This window comes from Schistocerca cancellata, chromosome 3, assembly GCF_023864275.1.
Source record: "Schistocerca cancellata isolate TAMUIC-IGC-003103 chromosome 3, iqSchCanc2.1, whole genome shotgun sequence".
Taxonomy (NCBI): Eukaryota; Metazoa; Arthropoda; class Insecta; order Orthoptera; family Acrididae; genus Schistocerca; species Schistocerca cancellata.
The window spans coordinates 730,821,219-730,842,437 of NC_064628.1; the positions used below are offsets into that span (position 1 = coordinate 730,821,219).

At 42.4% G+C, this 21,219-nt stretch overlaps 1 protein-coding gene across 1 annotated transcript in view; it reads left to right on the forward strand.

Annotated features, from left to right (window-relative positions):
* Positions 1–21,219, forward strand: part of LOC126176540 (solute carrier family 22 member 7-like) — a 114,961-nt gene that overhangs the window by 88,183 nt on the left and 5,559 nt on the right. The window contains exon 6 of the mRNA XM_049923696.1: positions 1,642–1,863. Coding sequence (XP_049779653.1) covers positions 1,642–1,863 — 222 coding nt within the window. The remainder of the gene's footprint in view (positions 1–1,641; positions 1,864–21,219) is intronic.

Consider the following 21,219-nt stretch of genomic DNA (forward strand, 5'->3'; position numbering starts at 1 on the left):
TTTTTCTCCGGACTGGAAAGAGATAGAAACATGCGCATTGTTTTAAAATGAGGCCGCGTTCATTGTCAATATGTCCCAGAGATGGCAGCACCGTACGGCAGATGGAATTTTGCCACCAGCGGCGAGAATGGGAACTGTTTTAAATACTTAAAATGACGACGTTTTCCTTACTTGAACAGCGTGCAATCATTCGTTTTCTGAATTTGCGTGGTGTGAAACCAACTGAAATTCATCGACAGTTGAAGGAGACATGTGGTGATGGAGTTATGGATGTGTCGAAAGTGCATTCATGGGTGCGACAGTTTAATGAAGGCAGAACATCGTGTGACAAAAAACCGAAACAACCTCGGGCTCGCACAAGCCGGTCTGACGACATGATCGAGAAAGTGGAGACAATTGTTTTGGGGGATCGCCGAATGACTGTTGAACAGATCGCCTCTCGAGTTGGCATTTCTGTGGGTTCTGTGCACACAATCCTGCCTGACGACCTGAAAATGCGAAAAGTGTCATCCAGGTGGGTGCCACGAATGCTGACGGACGACCACATGGCTGCCCGTCTGGCATGTTGCCAAGCAATGTTGACGCGCAACGACAGTATGAATGGGACTTTCTTTTCGTCGGTTGTGACAATGGATGAGACGTGGATGCCATTTTCAATCCAGAAACAAAGCGCCAGTCAGCTCAATGGAAGCACACAGATTCACCGCCACCAAAAAAATTTCGGGTAACCGCCAGTGCTGAAAAAATTATGGTGTCCATGCTCTGGGACAGTGAGGGCGTAATCCTTACCCATTGCGTTCCAAAGGGCACTACGGTAACAGGTGCTTCCTACGAAAATGTTTTGAAGAACAAATCCCTCCCTGCACTGCAACAAAAACGTCCGGGAAGGGCAGCGCGTGTGCTGTATCACCAAGACAACGCACCCGCACATCGAGCTATCGTTACGCAACAGTTTCGTCGTGATAACAACTTTGAAGTGATTCCTCATGCTCCCTACTCACCTGACCTGGCTCCTAGTGACTTTTGGCTTTTTCCAAGAATGAAAGACACTCTCCGTCGCCGCACATTCACCAGCCGTGCTACTATAGCCTCACCGATTTTCCAGTGGCCAATACAGACTCCTAAAGAAGCCTTCGCCGCTGCTATGGAATCATGGCGTCAGCTTTGTGAAAAATGTGTACGTCTGCAGGGCGATTACGTCGAGAAGTAACGCCAGTTTCATCAATTTCGGGTGAGTAGTTAATTAGAAAAAAAAATCGGAGGCCTTAGAACTTGAACGCGCCTCGTACTACCTGTTGCTCCAAAGATAGTACGACAGTGCTCTTATCCGTAAGCACTGATGCTGTTGCCACTCACGGGCAGTCAAGCCAGCATCTTAGCGACGCCAGTAAATCTAATAAGAAACGAGACGACAGTACCGCAAAAGCATGATGTCAAGCAATAAACGGCACGAACACGAGCCGAGCACGGCTCAGATACGAAAACTGATCGATAAGGATGGCTATTGTGACTATAACTATGAATTACTTCCTGTTCCATATCGCCGACTGTAATCACACGTTCTTTCGCAAACGTAAAGCCAAGACTTTACGATCTATTTCATGGAGAGAACTTTCAGGTGCCTGGCTCTGGTGCTCGCAGGTGGTTCCCGGAGTCACCGCGGTGGTTGGCGTGCAGAGGTCGCGAGGAGGACGCCCTGAGGCTGTTGCGCCGCATCGCCGCCACCAACGGCGGGCGGCTGCCTCCGTTCGCTCCTAGAGTGATGCGGACCGTGGCCAAGGCCCAGAGGGACAGGAAGGGCTTCCTCAGTCTCTTCTCCAGCTGGAACGTCTTCAAGAATACGGTGCTGCTTATCACTGCAAGGTATGTGAGGACGGGAAAAATGCACCCAGAGAACTTCTTTGACGTAAATGCAGAACGGCGCATTGGTATTGTTGACAGATCTCTCCTCTTACTTTTGGAACATAAGTGTAGCTGGTAACACAAATTCACTGTTGTGGAAGATAATACGGTACGCTTAATCAGTTCCCTTAAAACTTAGGTAGATGGACGAAGTACAAACGAAAGATTTTGAGTTGCATTTGATAATGCCCTTAAAGACACAAAACAATTCTACAGGTTACACTTTGCAAAATGTAGAATAGACAGCGCTATTCGAGTGTTCTGAACAACAATCAGTTTTAATGCAATCTTGAGATCGTTTATAGAGGGATGTTTCACCAGCAAAATAGCTTTCAGATATGTAGAAAAAAATATTACCTCACTGCTGGCAGGAAATGCTAGCCTTAATGTCGTCGTAAAAAGAAGAGTACGTTTCCTATCAAAGAGTAGTTGGGAGGGATTGAGGTGACAACTGAAAATACTAAGACAAAGTACGCTGACATAAATAGGGCGCTACGTCAACAATAAAAATCATCTTTTATTCCTCTCGGAACACAGTCGTTTTTAAATTTCTCCGTCAGAAAATTGCCAGTAGTTGAATGTAATTAAATTTCAATGTCCAATATTATAAGCTCGACCTTGGGGCCTGTCTCAAGTGCAATACATTATCCCTCAGCACACGTTAAATATGATACACACAGAGGTGCAAACACATGACGTCGTTAGATATAATCTACCTGAAATGTTTTCCTCATCAGGCGCAGTAGTGTAAAAACATGACTGTCATATGTGAGCGAAAATGCCCAGGCAAGAAAAAACAAACGTCGCATCTATACTGCGCAAGCACTTTGGGATGTGAGGTCTAGGCCGTCCTATACCAACCTTCCTGTTTCAGTCGCGAATACTTCACGGGTAGAATGATTGCTGATAGTCACTCCTTTCTTTTTTTTTTTGTCGTCAGTCTCCCGACTGGTTTGATGCGGCCCGCCACGAATTCCTCATCTGTGCCAAACTCTTCATCTCAGAGTGACACCTGCAACCTACGTCCTCAATTATTCGTTGGATGTTTTCCAGTCTCTGTTTTCCGCTATAGTTTTTGCCCTTCGAAGACATTCCCTCATGACGTAGACGATGTTCTATCATACCTGTCGTTTCTCCTTGTCACGTATTACTTTCCTCTCCGATTCTGTGCAGAATCCCCTCATTCCTTACCATATCAGTAACTCTAATTTTCAACATTGGCCTGTAGCACCATATCTCAAATGCTTCGATTCTCTTCAGTTCGGTTTTACCACAGTCCGTGTTTCAGTTCCATACAGTACTTTACTCCAAACGTACATTCTGAGAAATTTCTTCCTCGAATTAAGACCTGTAAACCCTCTTGGCCAGGAATGCCGTTTTTGCCATTGCAACTTTGCTTTTGATGTCCTCGTTGCTCCGTCCGTCATTAGTTATTTTTCTTCCTAGGTAACAGAATTCCTTAACTTCATCTACTTCGCGACCATCAGTCCTGATTTTATGTTCCTCGCTCTTCTCATTTCTGCTTCTTCTCATTACTTTCGTCTTTCTTCTATTTACTCTCAGTATAAATCTTGTACTCATTCCCTTCGGCACAGCATTAATTCTTTACTTTCTCTCAGGATAGCAGCGTTATCGCCAAAACTTAATATTGATATCCTTCCACCTTGAATTTTAATCGAACTCGTAAACGTTTCTTTAATTTCCATCATTGATCCTTCGGTATATAGCTTGAACAGTAGGGGTGGAAAATAACTTCCCTGTCTTACACCCTCTTTAATCTCAGCACTTCGTTGTTGGCCGGCCATTCTTATTATCTCCGTTGGCTCTTCTGTCCTACCGAGCGAGGTGGCGCAGTGGTTAGCACACTGGACTCGCATTCTGGAGGACGACGGTTCAATCCCGTCTCCGGCCATCCTGATTTAGGTTTTCCGTGATTTCCCTAAATCGTTTCAGGCAAATTCCGGGATGGTTCCTTTGAAAGGGCACGGCCGATTTCCTTCCCAATCCTTCCCTAACCCGAGCTTGCGCTCCGTCTCTAATGTCGACGGGACGTTAAACACTAACCACGACCACCACCATCTTCTCTCCTATTGCTTACTCCGATTTTTCTCAGAATTTCGAACATTTTGCACGCTTTTCGTTGTCGAACGCTTTTTCCAGGTCAAAAAATCGTATGAAGGTATCTTGATTTTTCTTTAGTCTTGCTTCCAATATCAACCTCAGCGTCAGAATCGCTTCTCTTGTAACTTTACCTTTCCTAAAGCAAAACTGATTGCCAACTAACACATCATCAGTTTTCCTTCCCGTTTTCCTGTAAATTATTCTTGTCACCAACCTGGATACATGAGCTGTTTAGCTTTTTGTGCGATGACTCTCGCACTTCTCAGCTCTTGTCTTCCTCATAACTGTCTGGGTGATATTTCGGCGAAAGTCAGATGGTATGTCGCCATACAATCGTCATAACATTAACCGCCACTTTGTTGTCACTTTTAGATTCGTTGAAAGTGACGCCTTGTATCCCCATCTACATGGATACTCTCTAATTCACTTTTAAGTGCCTGGCAGAGCGTTCATAGAACCACCTTCACAATTCTCTATTACTCCAATTTCGTATAGCGCACGGAAAGAATGTACACCAGTATCTTTGCGTACGAGCTCTGATTTCCCTTATTTTATGATGGTGATCGTTCCGCCCTATGTACGTCAGTGTCAACAAAATAATTTCGCATTCGGAGGAGAAAGTTGGCAATTGGAATTTCATGAGAAGATTCCATTGCAACAAAAAACGCCTTTATTTTAATGATTTCCATCCCAAACCCAGTATCATTTCTGTGACACTCTCTCCCATATTTCGTGATAATACAAAACGTGATGCCCTTCTTTGAACTTTTTCGATGTTCTCCGCCAGTCGTACCTGGTAAGGATCCCACATCGCGCAGCAGTATTCTAAAAGAGGACGCACAAGTGTATTGTAGGCAGTCTCATTAGTAGTCTGTTACATTTTCTAAGTGCCCTGCCAATAAAACCCAGCCTTTGGTTATCCTTCCCCACAACATTTTCTATGTGTTCCTTCCAATTTACGTTGTTCGTTATTGTAAGACCTAGGTATTGAGTTGAATTTACGGCTTTTAGATTAGCCTGATTTATCGTGTAACCGAAGTTTAACGAGCTCCTTTTAGCACTTATGTGGATGACCTCACAGGAACGATGTTTTCTAAACCCATGTTGACTGTGTGTCAATAGACAGTTTCCTTCAAGGTAATTCATAATGTTCGAACCCAATATATGTTCTAAAATTCTTCTGCATATCGACGTTAACGGAATCGGCCTGTAATTTAGTGGATTACTTCTACTACCATTCTTGAATATTGGTGTGACCAGTGCAACTTTCCAGTCTTTGGTTACTGATCTTTCGTCGAGATAAGCATTGTATATGATTGTAAAGTATGGAGCTATTGCATCAGCATACACCGAAAGGAACCTAATTGGTATACAGTCTGGACCAGAAGACTTGCTTTTATTAAGTGATTTGAGTTGCTTCACTACTCCAAGGATATTAACTTCTACGTTACTCATGTTGGCAGCTGTTCTCGATTCGAATTCTGGAGTATTTAATTCGTCTTCTTTTGTGAAGGCATTTAGGAAGGCTGTGTTTAGTGAATCTGCTTTGGCAGCGATGTCTCCCATAGTATCTCCATTGCTATCGCGCGGAGAAGGCATTGATTGGTTCTTGCCACTAACATACTTCACATACGACCAGAATCTCTTTGGATTTTCTGCCAGATTTCGAGACAAAGTTTCGTTGCGGAAACTGTTATAGGCGTCTCGCAATGAACTCCGCGCTAGGTTTCGAGCTTCTGTAAAAGATCGCCAATTTTGGGCGACGGTTCAATCCCGAGTCCGGCCATCCTGATTTAGGTTTTCCGTGATTTCCCTAAATCACTCAAGGCAAATGCTGGGATGGTTCCTTTGAAAGGGCACGGCCGACTTCCTTCCCCATCCTTCCCTAATCCGATGAGACCGATGACCTCGCTGTTTGGTCTCTTCCCCCAAAACAACCAACCAACCAATTTTGGGGATTTTGCGTCTGTTAAATTTGGCATGTTTGTTTCGTTGTTTCTGCAACAGTATTCTAACCCGTTTTGTGTACGAAGGAGGATCAGCTCCGTCGTTTGTTAGTTTATTTGGTATAACCCTCTCAACTGCTGCCGATACTATTTTTCTGAATGTAAGCCACATCTGGTCTACAGTTATATTATTAATTGGGATTGAGTGGAGATTGTGTTTCAGGAAGCTGTCAAGTGAAATGTTACCAGCTTTCTTCAATAGGCATATTTTTCGCTTATTTTTCGAGGATTTGGGGATTACAATATTCAGTATCGCTACGACACCCCTGTCTTCACTAATCCCTATATCGGGTTTGATGCTGGTTATTAACTCAGGATTATTTGTTGCAAAGAGGTCAAGTGTGATATCACAACCGTTTACTATTCGCGTCGGCTCATGAACTAACTGCTCGAAATAATTTTCGGAGTTTGAGTTTGGCACAATTTCCGATGATGTTTTTAATATGTCCGCCGTCCGCGAATAGGAAAATCTCAGAGTGTGAGATATAGCGTTTTTATTTAAACTTAAGTCTTTCTTCAAAATTTACTAAACAATATTCGTGAGATAGAACTGATTCTCCAAGCCTACCAATAACTAAATCAGAGATTCTTCCAAACATAAACTGTCTGTAGTAACCATAAAACTTCACCAAACCAAGCTCTGGGCGTCTTGTGAAGAGCGGCGCGGAGTCCACGTTGCCGTCACCTGAGTCCGAGGACGAGTAGAGGCCCTGCGGGAATGACTCGGGCACGCTGGCGGCGGTGGACGATGACGCGGTGGCTACGATTACACCACTGGGCTCGCTCGGCGTGAATTGCCTCTCCACGTTTTTTTTTTTTATTATTTATTGTACTTCAATTCCCCATCGGGTCGGGCTGGCACCAGCATATGCGCTGCCCTTCAGCCGAAAGACATAGAACAAACAATAGAAGACATTTAAAAATAACAAAGGAGAGAATATGGTGAACATAGATATGAAAAGGGGAACATCATGGAAGGCAATAGACAAAAAACGGGGTGACTGTAAAATGGAGATAAAAAAACTGTTTAAAAGTAGCACACACAAATGGCCACACACTGCGACAATTAAAAGAACACAAGGCATAGAATGACTGTAGCATAAAAGGTATCGACGGATGGCGTAGCACATAACAAACACTGACGGCGAACCTCAAGGCAGTACACAATTAAAATCACACCTCTTCACGCACAGGAGAAACAGCACTAAACACAACACTGATGTGGCACACTGACGACGATCAAAGGATCTGCCAGGCGCAAGGAAATGAGGGAGACCGGAAGAAGGGAGGGAGGGGAAGAGATGAGGGAGATGAGTAAGGGGCGCGCTGAGGAGGGACAGGTAGGGAGGGATGTGGAAAGGAAAGAGGCAAGTATGGGGTGCAGGGTCTCAGGGGCGGGGGGAGGAGGAAAATCCGCTTTGGGAGAAGGAGGGAAGAGGAAAAAGGGGGCCCTGGGGAGGGGGGGGGGAGAACAAAGCCAGGTTCTAGTTGGAAGGAAGGGTAGGCGTCACTGAGAAGTTCATCATCCGGGAGGGGGATGCGTTGGAATTTGCCCTGATGGAGAAGATGGAGGGTGTGGTTGTGGAGAGAGGAAGGGATACAGAGATAGAGGCGCGGCAATGGGCGGGGGGTGGAGAGGAAGGAGGAAACGAGAGGGTGGGGGGGATCAAGCCTGCGGACAATGTAAAGGATGCGGAGATGTTGGAGGAACAGGAGGAGGTGGGGGAAGGGGATCAATTCATACAAGAGCCGTGTGGGGGAAGGAAGGCGGATACAGAAGGCAAGTTGGAGCGCATGGCGTTAAAGGATTTAGAGGGCCTTGTATAAGCGGGTGGGGGCGGGGATCCAGGCAACGCTGGCATAACAGAGGATAGGACGGATGAGGGATTTGCAGGTGTGGAGGATGGTAGAAGGATGCAATCCCCATGTCCGGGCAGACAGGAGTTTCAGAAGGCGGAGGTGGGAATGGGCTTTCTGCTGGACGGTCTGGAGATGAGGGTCCAGGTGAGACGTCGGTCGAGGGTGAGGCCAAGGTATTTCAGGGTGGGGGTGAGCTGGATGGGATGACCATAAGGGGTGAGGTAGAAATCATGGAGGCGAAAGGAGCGAGTGGTGCGGCCTATGATGATTGCCTGGGTTTTGGAGGGGTTAAGACGGAGGAACCTCTGGTTACACCAAGTAGTGGATATGGCTGGCTCTATTTGCAGTCACCTGTCGAGCGAAAGGAAAGTGGTCCGCGGCTGTAGCGACCACTTGTGGCGCCGTGGACGCCTCCTGGGGTTTGGAGGGTATGTTGAGACCGTTGAAGGGTAGGATAGAGAGCCAGGAAGGCGGTGTCATCAGCATACTGGAGAAGGTGGACTGGTGGGGGTGGCTTGGGCATATCAGCTGTAGCCTCTCCAGGCTCCTGTGCCAGCCTAAATACTGCTTGGAGCATGGATATGGCTGGCTCTATTTGCAGTCACCTGTCGAGCGAAAGGAAAGTGGTCCGCGGCTGTAGCGACCACTTGTGGCGCCGTGGACGCCTCCTGGTGGTCTCTGCGAAGCGTCTGTTTTTCCGGGACGACCGGCCAGGCTGACCCCTACTCGGTCCGGGGCCCGCTGTACCGGTCTGCTGCGCGGGAAGCGAGAATTGCAGGCGCTTAGTCTGGACACGTAATTTTATGCGTACCTCCGGAATTAAACATGAATTTTCGCCAACATATCGAGGGTAAATTAAAGTCACCGCCAACTATTATCGTATGAGTCGGGTACGTGTTTGAAATCAAACTAAAGTTTTCTTTGAACCTTTCAGCAACTGTATCATCTGAACTGGGAGGTCGGTAACAGGGTCCAATTATTATTTTATTCCGGTTGCCAATATTGACCTCTCTACCTATACTAACTCACAGGAAGTATCTACTTCAATTTCGTGACAACTACCTCTAACAGCAACAAACACGCCACAGCCAACCGTGTTTAGCCTATCTTTTCGGAACACAGTTAGATTTTTCGCAAAAATTTCGACTGAGTTTATATCCGGCTTTAGCCAGCTTTCAGTGCCTATCACGATTTGAGCATCAGTGCTTTCTATTGGTGCTTGGAGCTCTGGTACTTTCCCAACAAAGCTACAACAATTTACACTGTTATAACAATGGTTGGTTGGTTGGTTTTTGGGAAGGAGACCAGACAGCGAGGTCATCGGTCTCATCGGATTAGGGAAGGACGGGGAAGGAATTCGGCCATGCCCTTTGAAAGGAACCATCCCGGCATTTGCCTGGAGCGATTTAGGGAGATCACGGAAAACCTAAATCAGGATGGCCGGACGCAAGATTGAACCGTCGTCCTCCCGAATGCGAGTCCAGTGTCTAACCACTGCGCCACCTCGCTCGGTGTTGTTATAACAATGGTTCCTGTATCTATGTTCTTCCTGTGTTCAGCCTGCACCCTTTGTGACTGTCTACTTTGTTTCTGTCTATTAATAACACTTCAATCCTACATGTAGTTGGGCAATGCTTTCGCTAATATATTGCTCGCTAGGCACTAATAGTAACTGTGTTGAACGTCTCTCAAAAATCAAAGTACATGGTATTAATGTGGGAGCTTTCTGGGTCACGTGGACTAACAGAGGGAGATGAAAATCTCGCGATAGTTGTTTTGATAACCCATGGTGATTCTAATTACAGCAATGTCATAACATGTCAGGCTAAAATATATTCCAAAATACTACAACAGACCGACATCAGGAGTATACATACGAGGGTCATTTCTGAAGTAAGAACCTATTTGTAATGGAGTAAGAGGAACTTTGTTTATAAACGTACATTGTATCACAGACTGCTGTATGCAATTTTTTCACTTTTTTTTCACTTTTGACATTTGTCAAGTCGTAGCACCAGCTTTTGGATCCCAGCTTCCAATAATTTTGTGCCTGACCTTTAAACGAGTTATTAACAGTTTCAACATTTTATCATTTTAACAGCGCTTTTCACCAAGGAATTCCTTGAGCAGATGAAAGTCAGCTCTGCAAGGTGGATGACCCAGTAATTTCCAATGAAACCTGTCCATTTGCGTCTTTGTTCTTGCCGCAACGTGAGGCCGAGCATTGTCACGAAGTACAACAACGCCGCTACAGAGCATTCCCCGCTGGCGATTTTGAATAGCGGGCATGAGCTCTAGTACCTGTCAGCATTTATTATCATTCCCCTATCCGCCCCCGAAAGCTGAGTGGTCAGCACGACAGAAGGTCAGTCCTAAGGGCCCGGGTTCGATTACCGGCTCGGACTGGGTGTTGTGTTGTCCTAATCATTATTACTTCATCGCCATCGATGCGCAAGTCGCCCAAGTGGTGTCAAATCGAAAGATTTGCATCCGGCGAACGGTCTACCCGACTCTAGTCACACGACATCATTCCCCTTGGCTAACAGGCTATCAGAAGAACGCCTTTCGTCCCAAAACACCATGGCCCCGACTTTCCGTTTTCAAGGTTCGTGTTTGAGTTTTGGTGGTTTCGTCGGGGACTTTGAATGATGCCACTCACTGGACTGACATTTATTCTGTGAAATGTAGTACGCAATCCACGTTTCATCACCGATCACTATGTGGCTGAAGAGCGCGTCGTCTTTCTTGTGACGGCGCAGCAAAACGGACAACGCTTGTGCCATTCGCTTTGTTTTGTGTTCATTATTCAGCATTTTCGGCACGCATTTCGAACACACTATAATTTTTACAGTGAAGTTTTCCATTAATAATGCGAAAAACTACTGATCTTTAGGCTTGTGGAAATTTTTGATGCAGATCGTCAATAATGAAACGTCTCTTTTGGCGAATTACCTCATCAACTTTTTATGCAAAGTCTTCAATCAGGACAGTAGGCCATCCAAGTCGTTCTTCATCATGAATATTTGTCTTTCCTTCATTAAACAGCCTACGTCATTTATGCACATTTCCATCATACATTAACCTGAGCATAAACATCAACACGCAGATGTGAATTTTAGTACGACGAACTTGTATCGCATTTAAGAACGGATTAACGAGGACACTTCACAAACGGCGGATTTACTGATCAACATGGCGACAAACGAAGCAGTATAATCATACAGGCTACACCAGCAGAGAGGTGAAATGTAATGGAGACGTAGGGAGAGTCTGGCCCAGAGTGGCCGATCGTGAACGGACGTCACTTGACATGATGTGAACGGATGTCACGTGACAGAATGCGCCGGCAAGGTGCGCTATGATTCACTGCTCGTGTATAGCTTTATGCGTTTGCTCGAGGAACCTTCTTGGACGCTCGTATGAACTGGGCTTTTTTTCCAGTCACTAGGAGCGTTTCGCCTCTCCAGCGTCCTACGTGCTCAACAAAGACCGAGAAAAACGATGCGAATTATCTCCGTTTGAAGTATCGTGGGTTAGTCTGAGTCCGTTATGTTCAAAGATATACGTAAAGCCCTTGAAGCGTTGGTGAAAAATGTGGAGTCTCGAACGACAACGTAAGCATGGCAGAATTTGTCTCTCGGTGGGAGACGCAATAGCTCAGGCCCATGAAAGGGGTCTGCCGAACCACTGCAGCAGAGGAAATGTGGAACGTGTTTCAGGATAGTGTAGGTGACATTTTTAACTGCTTAATTTACTCGGAGATATCAAGATGATCCCATTGCGAAGAGGCACACCAACCAGTGGAAACAAGATGTACGGTTCACCAACGTTGAAAAGGTGAGGACTCACACATCACATGCCAAAGGCGTTTGCTCGTAAGACAAACGGAGACCAACGAACGACAGCTAACCTCTCCGTTGACCGATATTTGCTTATCGTGTACGGGCGACAAACTGGAACCAACGAAGCGGTTGGCCTTTGTTGCAGTTCGGTTTACTGGCGATAACATCAAAGAACTGGCGGTTGGCTGGCCTTGTGTCTTTTGTCTTTTTATTGTATATGTCAAGTCGAATGTTCGTTGGTTCAGTAGCGATTTGCTGTTTCTCTGGAACGTGTGTGTACTTACGATTTTGAGGACAGCCAACAGGTGCGGTTCATTTGATTTATTCCACTGTTTCGCACTTAAATTTGACAAGACCATCATCAGAAACTCTACAACTTACGTGTTAAACTACAGTAGTTGGCTGTTAAATTACAGAGCCACCCGGCCAATAAAACATTCAGTTAGATTTGTGCCTCTCATGAAAAACTTAATTTCAGCCGTTTCTGTTTACCCTGTAGGCAATGCCTGCTCTCGATAAGTGTGTGTGTGTTTTCTGTCTTCCCAAATAGTGAGTTATGGAATGGAATATGAAGCGTTGAACCTGATATTGTTTTATCGTGAACGGTCACGTATATGGTCCTCTACGAACAGTTATTAAGCACGGAAATGGAAAAGATCAAACACTTGGAGGGCAGCAAGTGAACCGTAAGAAATAAACGTGCAGGACGTGAAATAGAAGATGATGTCTTTATTTACATCTTTTCGCAGTGAACGACAGAGAGAAACGAACAAAATCTGGAGTGACCGTTAATGTTTGTTCAGCAGGTACATCTCTCCTAAAACAGGAGTCACGTTTGGAAATTTTACGGCCAACACAATTCAAAGAAAGAAGAAAAAGTTATGAAGTAGGCTAATTCCGATTTAGCATTCAGGTAGACGTTAATTTTGACCCACCACACTGCTCCCTGCTTTTACAAGCGTGAACGTCCACCAGTGTCATTTCTTCTTCTACATTTCTCCTGATGATGAGCTTCTTGCACTGAAATAAATGCTGCACATGTAACTGCTATATCCTATAACGCCATTATAGCATCTGCCGTTGAAATTGTAATTAAAATACTGTTTTATAATAATAACGAGAGCTACGCCGACCACATGGCTGAATCCCTTGGCCCAAAGACCTTGATTTGGTGAGGGTGAGGAGCCGAACGCCAAAGCACTGGTGACTAAGTTTCGACGGAAGCTTGTGTCTGTCGTTTGTTGGGCTTCGTTGACCTCGAGTGTACGTAACATAGTTTTTGGGAATCTCATGAACTGATGGCAGCAGATTATGTTAGTAAGGGGCACACCATCACAATTGCATACTATGGGAATCTGGTAACAGTGTTGTTGCAGACTGTCAAGACATCGCTGTGAGGTGTGCTGTCTCAGCAGGTTTTGCTCTCAGATAACGCCATAGCTCGTTATACATAGTATGCGACTGTATATGCTGGGAATGCAGAAGAGACAGGTGAAAATGATCAGGAATACATTGTGTAACATCCCCTTAGAACAATTATACAAGATGAAACGTCCCCTTAGAACAAATTATACACGACTGTGCTGATAAACCTCTTACACTATTTGCTTTTCAAACAGCTGAGCAAAGCTGAACGTACTCAAACATTCACTAAAGTGACACACAATATTTTTAGCGCAACGCAATCTGACTATCAAAGATCCCTGCAAAAGAATGGCCCTGAGTAACATTAAACTACACCTTTAAGAAATCACTTACCTCACAAAAATCTTCATTACTCGAACTACTGCAATACAGCGAGCGCCACAATTATCAGCTAAATAAAGATTCAAACTACAGAAGGCACTAACTACTGATAGGGACAGTTAGCAAATGAAAGATATTAATAGAGAACAAACAATGTATTTACCTTAATAGTCATAATATATATATATTAGTTCATGACAAATTGCAAAACTCCGCCATCTCTCTCCCCACATCCACCACTGCTCGCGGCTCACCTGCAACTGCGCAACGCTACGCGCTGTTCACATCCAGCTGCCGCTGCCCAACACTACAATGGCAGACAACAATGCAAACTAGAACAATGCAAACTAGCCACAGACTGCACACAGCACAGCCAGTGATTTTCATATAGAGCGCTACGTAACGTTACCGATAATAAAACATAAACAGCCTACTTACATAAAGAAAACATAAACAGCCTACATACATAAAGAAAACATAAACAGCCTACTTACATAGCCCCCATGCTCCCCACAAAAAATTTTACAAAATGTGTTGGGCACTGGCCAATACAGATTTGAAAAAGTTTTTCATAATTACAGTAAGAAAGATATCAAATGCACACACTTATTTATACAATGATGGTCAAAAGCTAAAATTTTCTCACAGTCCATAAAGACAGTCCTGATCATTCATTACAGTAAAACTGTCGTTTCTTTTATCAAAGTCTGAGCAGTAAAAGACAATGCACACGGAAGTAGTGGATGTCCATGCAGTCTTGAAGAAGTAGTGTTGTCCTTCCAACAGAAAGACAGTGCTGACTCTTGACATGCTGACAGGTAATGGGCCACAACAGAGCAAACCCACAGCAGAGTCAGTCGACGTTTTGAAGAAGATAGGTAGGTAGGTCATCACAGAGCAGACCCACTGTAGTCCTCGTAGAGATTACGGTATTGGTGGGCCACCAGAGGTGCAGACCCACTGCAGTCCTTGTAGAAATAATGGTACTGGTGAGTCATCATAGGTGTAGACCCGCTGTAGTCCTTGTAGAAACGGTCAGCAGCCATCTGTTGCGACTGTGCAGGTGCACAATCACCATTGAAGAGTCTTGCGGATAATATAGCAAGTCCATAAACCACCACTTGTGCACTCAATAAGTTTTTTGGAATTGTCTTTAGAATCAGCAATGCTGTTAACCAGTCCCTTGCTGAATTATTAACACACGTGCAAACACTATCAGTCCCTACTTCTCCATATACTATGACCAACAGAAACGTGTGCAGTGAATTGGAACTTACAGGTTACTTAATTTGATGAACTGCTCTCCATTACAATTTTATAACATAAGAATACAATTACAAAGGTATAAAATACATCATTAAAAACATAACAATACAGATAACATTTGTAGTACAGGTTTTACAACAGAATAGAAATATACATATACATCAGTGTTACAGAAATTATGACATAAGTAAATACATAAAAGATCAGAATAATTTTTGAAACATCAACTTTACACAAGAACATTAAAACAAAACAGAATAAATAATGTCTCAACATTTTTACAAAGTAAATAACATAGAAAAATTCTACAACATAGCTCTCATCAGCTAAACACATAAAGACAGGAAAAACACAAATACACAAGGGCACACAAACATATAGAGGGATGACACAAAAGGAAAGGACAGGGTTTGTTTTACTGCAGTATTTTGCATGGAGATCTCCCTTCGTTCATCATTATTCCCAAAAGTCCTATCTAAGCCTGCTTTCTGTATTCTGTCCACATCCTCTGTCAAAAATAGTTTTTCTCCACTGTACAGTATCCTTTTTTTTAGCCCAAATCATTTTCATATAGCTTCTCAATACATTTCTTCCAAGTCATCAAAGTTAGTTTCTTATATAGTCTACCCCTCTTAAGCTAACTTAAATCTACTGAGCTCAGATGCTAAACTAAGGGACGAGGCAATGCAGCAGCACATAACAAATTAACACAAACAGCAATGCAAAAAAAAAATGGAAAATTGCAAAGCAAGCTACAGTAAATCTAAATTACCAAGCAATGCAACATTACAACTAATATGAGCCAATGTGCTGCAACAATAAAAATTAATCAATAGTAAAACTAGCTTAACAGAGTAATACAAAGTGAAATTTAGTAGCACTATGCCTGGCAAACAGCAGCAGAAATAACTTATATCCAAACATGACATAGCTCAAGCAAAAAAAAAAATATTACATTAAAGACAACAATGCAGACAAGGGAAATGTATATTCACATCTTAATGTCTATGTAATTAAAGTAGTGCACCACAACTTATTCTACGAAAAATATTACCATGTACTTGAAAAGAATATTACGTATACAGTTACTGTTACTAGTTCCTTCTTATTGTTCTTTCCTTTCCAAGTGCTCCTTTTTTAAAGAATGTGGATCATAAAATGATTGTTTAATAGATCTGTTGACAGAAAGTGTTCACATTAGCAAATGCATTTTATTTTATAAAAGCAATGCTGCAACACAGCTGGAAAAGAGATATCAAATGAAATAAGCAATTACGCAAACCAAAGCATAAAAATATCATTCAATAGTCATGTGACATTTCATAAGTTAGTGGAAATTCTCTCAACTCTCGTAGAAAGACGCTTGTCGTAATCAGATTTGCAGATGTAAAAATATTTCTCGTCATTTCATTAGGCATTGCAGTAAATATCATAAATTACGAGCTCAACAGTATGCTTTCAACAAGGAAATGTCAGTAGTGCTGACAATAGCCTCCCCTTTCTTTTTTTTCTACCTGTGCTTCTGACGAGGCACTCACACTAATGGCTTGTTCTGCTTAACTTTCTTATGGAAATATTTACGACAGCAGTTTCCGCTACAGTGACAGTCTCATATAAAAATTTCACAGGTCGAGAATTTACGTTGGAAATGTGTAGAAACAAAATCCTATGAATATAACAGTGTCCAAAAAATTCTTCGCCGGCATTGTGATACGTTCACGCATTTACACACACATTTCATAACTCTTAAAGTACGATTCTTGGTTTCCAACATCCTTTTTCACAAGTCAAGAGTCCCTAACTTCTATTCATTATTCATATACATATAAACACGTAATCACATTCCTCATATATGGTAGCATCATCTTATTGACATAAACATACCTCAACAGCATAATACACATCGTCGTCGTAAAAATAACATCATAACACCTCAGTCAAACCTCAAAAACGTCGTAGCTTTCTGCAATAATGTCAAAACCTAAAAAAATTCTCTGCTCATTTCAATAGTGTCATCTACCTCAAACGTACTTTAAAAATCATGATCTCATACCAAATACATCATTCAAAGCTCTCATAGTATCACAATGGTTCCGAAAAAATATGAACAGTTCACAAACTACAGACAAAATACAATTTCGTAAGTGTGAAGTTATCCAACGGTGTAATTACGTAAACATCTGTCACTGCCGTAGTAAAAAAGTTTGTCTCAGTTAAACGATCAGATATCTATGTAATTTATGTATTAGAGAAATATGGTACCGATGTGTAAAGTTGTATAAGCAAATACCATATTAGATAGGGCTCCTTGTCTCCAGAATGAGATTTTCACTCTGCAGCAGAGTGTGCGCTGATATGAAACTTCCTGGCAGATTAAAACTGTGTGCCCGACCGAGACTCGAACTCGGGACCTTTGCCTTTCGCGGGCAAGTGCTCTACCAACTGAGCTACCGAAGCACGACTCACGCCCGGTACTCACAGCTTTACTTCTGCCAGTACCTCTCCTGCAGGAGAGCTTCTGTAAAGTTTGGAAGGTAGGAGACGAGGTACTGGCAGAAGTAAAGCTGTGAGTACCGGGCGTGAGTCGTGCTTCGGTAGCTCAGTTGGTAGAGCACTTGCCCGCGAAAGGCAAAGGTCCCGAGTTCGAGTCTCGGTCGGGCACACAGTTTTAATCTGCCAGGAAGTTTCAGGGCTCCTTGTGCTTGCCAAACACATGGTACACAAAGTAGGCGTGTACCCCCCTGAGGATTAATGTAATTATACCCGCAGGTGTTACAGATTACAAGAATGGAATTAAATGTATTACGGAAAACATTTGTATCCTTGTACTTCAAATATCTTTAAAAATAAATGACTTAAGTACAAAATTAATCACTCAAAAGCATGTCCTGTAGTGATAAATGTGCGTCTTGCTGTAAGATAATCTCTGTGGAAGTGTCGTAGTTATTTTCCTCCGGAAGCTAAGTTCTGCAGAAGTCAATGTACTTACCTCATGATAAACAAAAGCGAAATGCCTTGCGTATAGATATCTTAGTTATTACGCTTATTGTTGCGATGAAGAAATTACTGTGCTGTAACGTATTGTTGTGCTACGGAAAAGGCTGTCTCATTGTAGCTGTACCACAAAAGTTGCTATTAAACATGTTTTACTTTCCAGAATAATACAGAAAATCTGTGCAGATATAAAACAGATACACCGCAAGAGCAATATTGTAAATTGTCACTCATTAGTAGCGTCGTGATAAAATCGTGTAGCTGTCACATTAACTAACCACTGTGTCATCTGGTATCTCCCAGAAAGTACTTTAATTCAGAATTTATTTTCAAGTACACCAAAATGTTGCATTAAAATCTCATTAGCAGTGCTGGTAAATGTTCTAAGTATGTGAGCCTTATAGTCGTTACGTAATCGTGCAACTAACAAGCAAGAATGTACACACACAATAACACTGTGTCGTCTGTTCGCTATCACAAAGCAGTGGTAATTACTGTCTAAATATGTACCCTAGGTTCTAGACTGGATAGTTAACTTCAAAACATAGTTGCATGATAACAGTTTCTAAGTGTGACAATGCATACTAGAAGTGTGAAGCGAAACGTTTTATGGCAAAGACAAAGTTAAAAAGCAGATTATCTGTCAATAAATGGTTTTACATGTGAAATGTGGTGTAAACCTTTACTCTTCCTAGTACGCAGAGTTTCAACTTCAACGCAATTATCATGTGGTATACGTCGGATTCTGTAAGGTCCATTGTAAACTAGAAAGAATTTGTGACTCAAGTGTTTCTTCTTATGTGACAGTGAATGAGCTTTAATGAGAACTTTCTGACCAATATATAATTTCTTTGCATTTGCTTTGCCGTGTAGTTTTCTCCTTTTGTCTGCTGCAGATTTTATATTTTTAAGAGCCAAATCAATTATGTCTTTGTGTCGAAGTTTACGTGTATTCGGGAAAGGTACAAGCTCTCTGATTCTGTTCGGTGGTTCTACATTCTTCACTACAAGAGTAGGTGGTAAAGCAGTGGAGTCATGAGGCATTTCATTCAGCACGTTTTGAAATAAGTGTAAATATCTGTCCCAATGCTGATGCTTTCTGTGACAATAAAGTCTGCAAAGCTTATTGATTTCTTTCATAATCCGTTCGGACGGGTTACAATGTGGTCAATACAATGAAATAAAAACAGGTTTGATTTTATGATTCCGAAGCATGCGTGACCAAACAGCAGATCGAATTGCGGTCCGTTATCTGAAATGACTTTAGCAACGTGGCCAACTTCACGTAAGAAATTTTTAACAAAGGCGTTGGATACAGACCGTCCAGTGGCTTTACGTAACGGAGTGAAAGAAACAAATTTTGAAGTAAGTTCAACAGCGACTAGAACGTACGAAAATCCATTAGATGCTCTGACAAGCGGTCCCAAGAGATCAACAGCAGCAAATTCTTTTAATTTAGAAAGAATGATAGGAAACAGCGGAGCACGATGGGAGATAGTAGATGGTTTCGCCTTTTGACAAAGTTTACAAATAGACAAGACTCTTCGAAATCTCTTTTCCATATTGTTAAAATAACAAGTCGTCCGAAGAATATGATAACATTTTCGTGGACCAAAATGTGCGTAGCTGAAATGAATGTACCAAATGAGCTTATTAACAAAATCGTCTGGAATGCAAAGTACCCATAGCTTGTCATCAACAGTGCAGCGTTTGAAGAGTATGTTGTTTCTAACCAGGTAATAATGCCGAATCTGAGTGTGTGTCTTTTCATGCCATTTACTTTTGATGTCTTTCCAAATCGGATCTTTATCTTGTTCATGAGCAATGTCCTTTAAAGATGTGGTGATGGAGTTTTCAAAGGCGACTTTCTGAATGTAAAGAATACTAAAATTTTTCTCGAGGTGGCCTTCTGTGTTACTTTTCTAAAGCCCAGCCGGTGCGCGTGACAGCACGTCCGCAACAATGTTCTCCTTGCCGGGAATGTAGACTATTGTGAAGCGGAATTCTTGCAGAAACAATGCCCAACGTTTTAACCTGTCATGATTTAATTTTGAAGACATAAGAAATTGTAATGCACGATGATCACTGTATACTTTTACGTGCTTATCAGAAAGAAAGAAACGGAATTTGTTAAATGCCCAAACGATAGCTAAAGCTTCTAATTCAGTAACGGAATAATTTTTTTCAGATTTTGTTAGCACTCGGCTAGCAAAAGCAATGGTTTTCTGAACAGTAGTGTCATTTTCTATGGCTTCTTGAAATAAGTGGGCACCAAGACCGACTTTAGAAGAATCCGTGCTAAGGCAGAAATCTTGTGACAGATCTGGATGAGCTAGTATTGGCGCGTGAATTAACGCTTCTTTCAAAGAATTGAATTCCAACTGCGCTTGTTCGTCCCAGTTCCAAATAGTATTTTTTTCCAGTGAGAGAACAAAGTTTTGGTGTAACAAGAATTTGCATATTCAGAAAACGACGGTAAAAATTTACGAGACCTAGAAAACTGTGGACTTGTTTTTTTGTGGATGGAACTGGAATGGCTCTTATTGCTTCTAACTTTTCAGGATCCGGCTGAATGCCTTCAGAAGAAATAATATGTCCCAAAAACCTCACCTTTGACCTACCGAATTCAGACTTTTCCAAGTTAACTGTAATTCCAGATTCTGCAAAAATACGTAACACGCTGTTGAGGATGCGATTGTGTTGTTCCCATGAGGCTTCTGCTATCAGAATATCGTCCACATATAAGGTGATGTGACGTTTTAAGAACTCGGGTAATATGAAATTTAGCCCGCGAATGAATGCTGCTGAAGAAATGTTCAAACCAAAAGGAAGTTTACGAAACTGATAACAAACGCCGAAACAAAGGAAAGCTGTGTATTTTCTACATTCTGGATGAAGTTCGATCTGATAAAAGCTGGATCTGAGATCAATGGAAGACAACACTTTTACACCATTAAAATTTTGAAGAAGTTCTTCCATCGTCTGCGGCCTGTCTGTTTCAGAAATAATGATAGTATTGATTTGTCTCGAATCTAAGACAAGCCTGATCGATCCATTTTTCTTCTCAACAATATGTAATGGATTGTTGTATGAGCTTACTGCAGGCTCAATAATGCCCTCGTCAAGCATATATTGTATTTCTGTTCTAAAACGGTCCCTATAATGTGCTGGAATTACGTATGGTCTAACACAAAATTTAGTATGCTCACGAACACGAAATTGGTATTGAAATCCCTTGATTGTTCCTGTTTTGTGAGCAAAAACCGTGGAATGTGCTTGTAAAATCTCAAAAAGGTCCTGCCTATCAGTGTCGTTACAATTCTCAATTGTTTGAATTATATTCTGAATTAACTCATTAATTTCAAATATGCCGTCGATATCATCCCTGTCAGTACTTGCAGAGTGATTGTTAGTGTCTAGTTCCGTAGAAAATTCCGAACTGTTGTCTAACAGAAGGTAAAGCAGATTAATTTCCCCGTCAT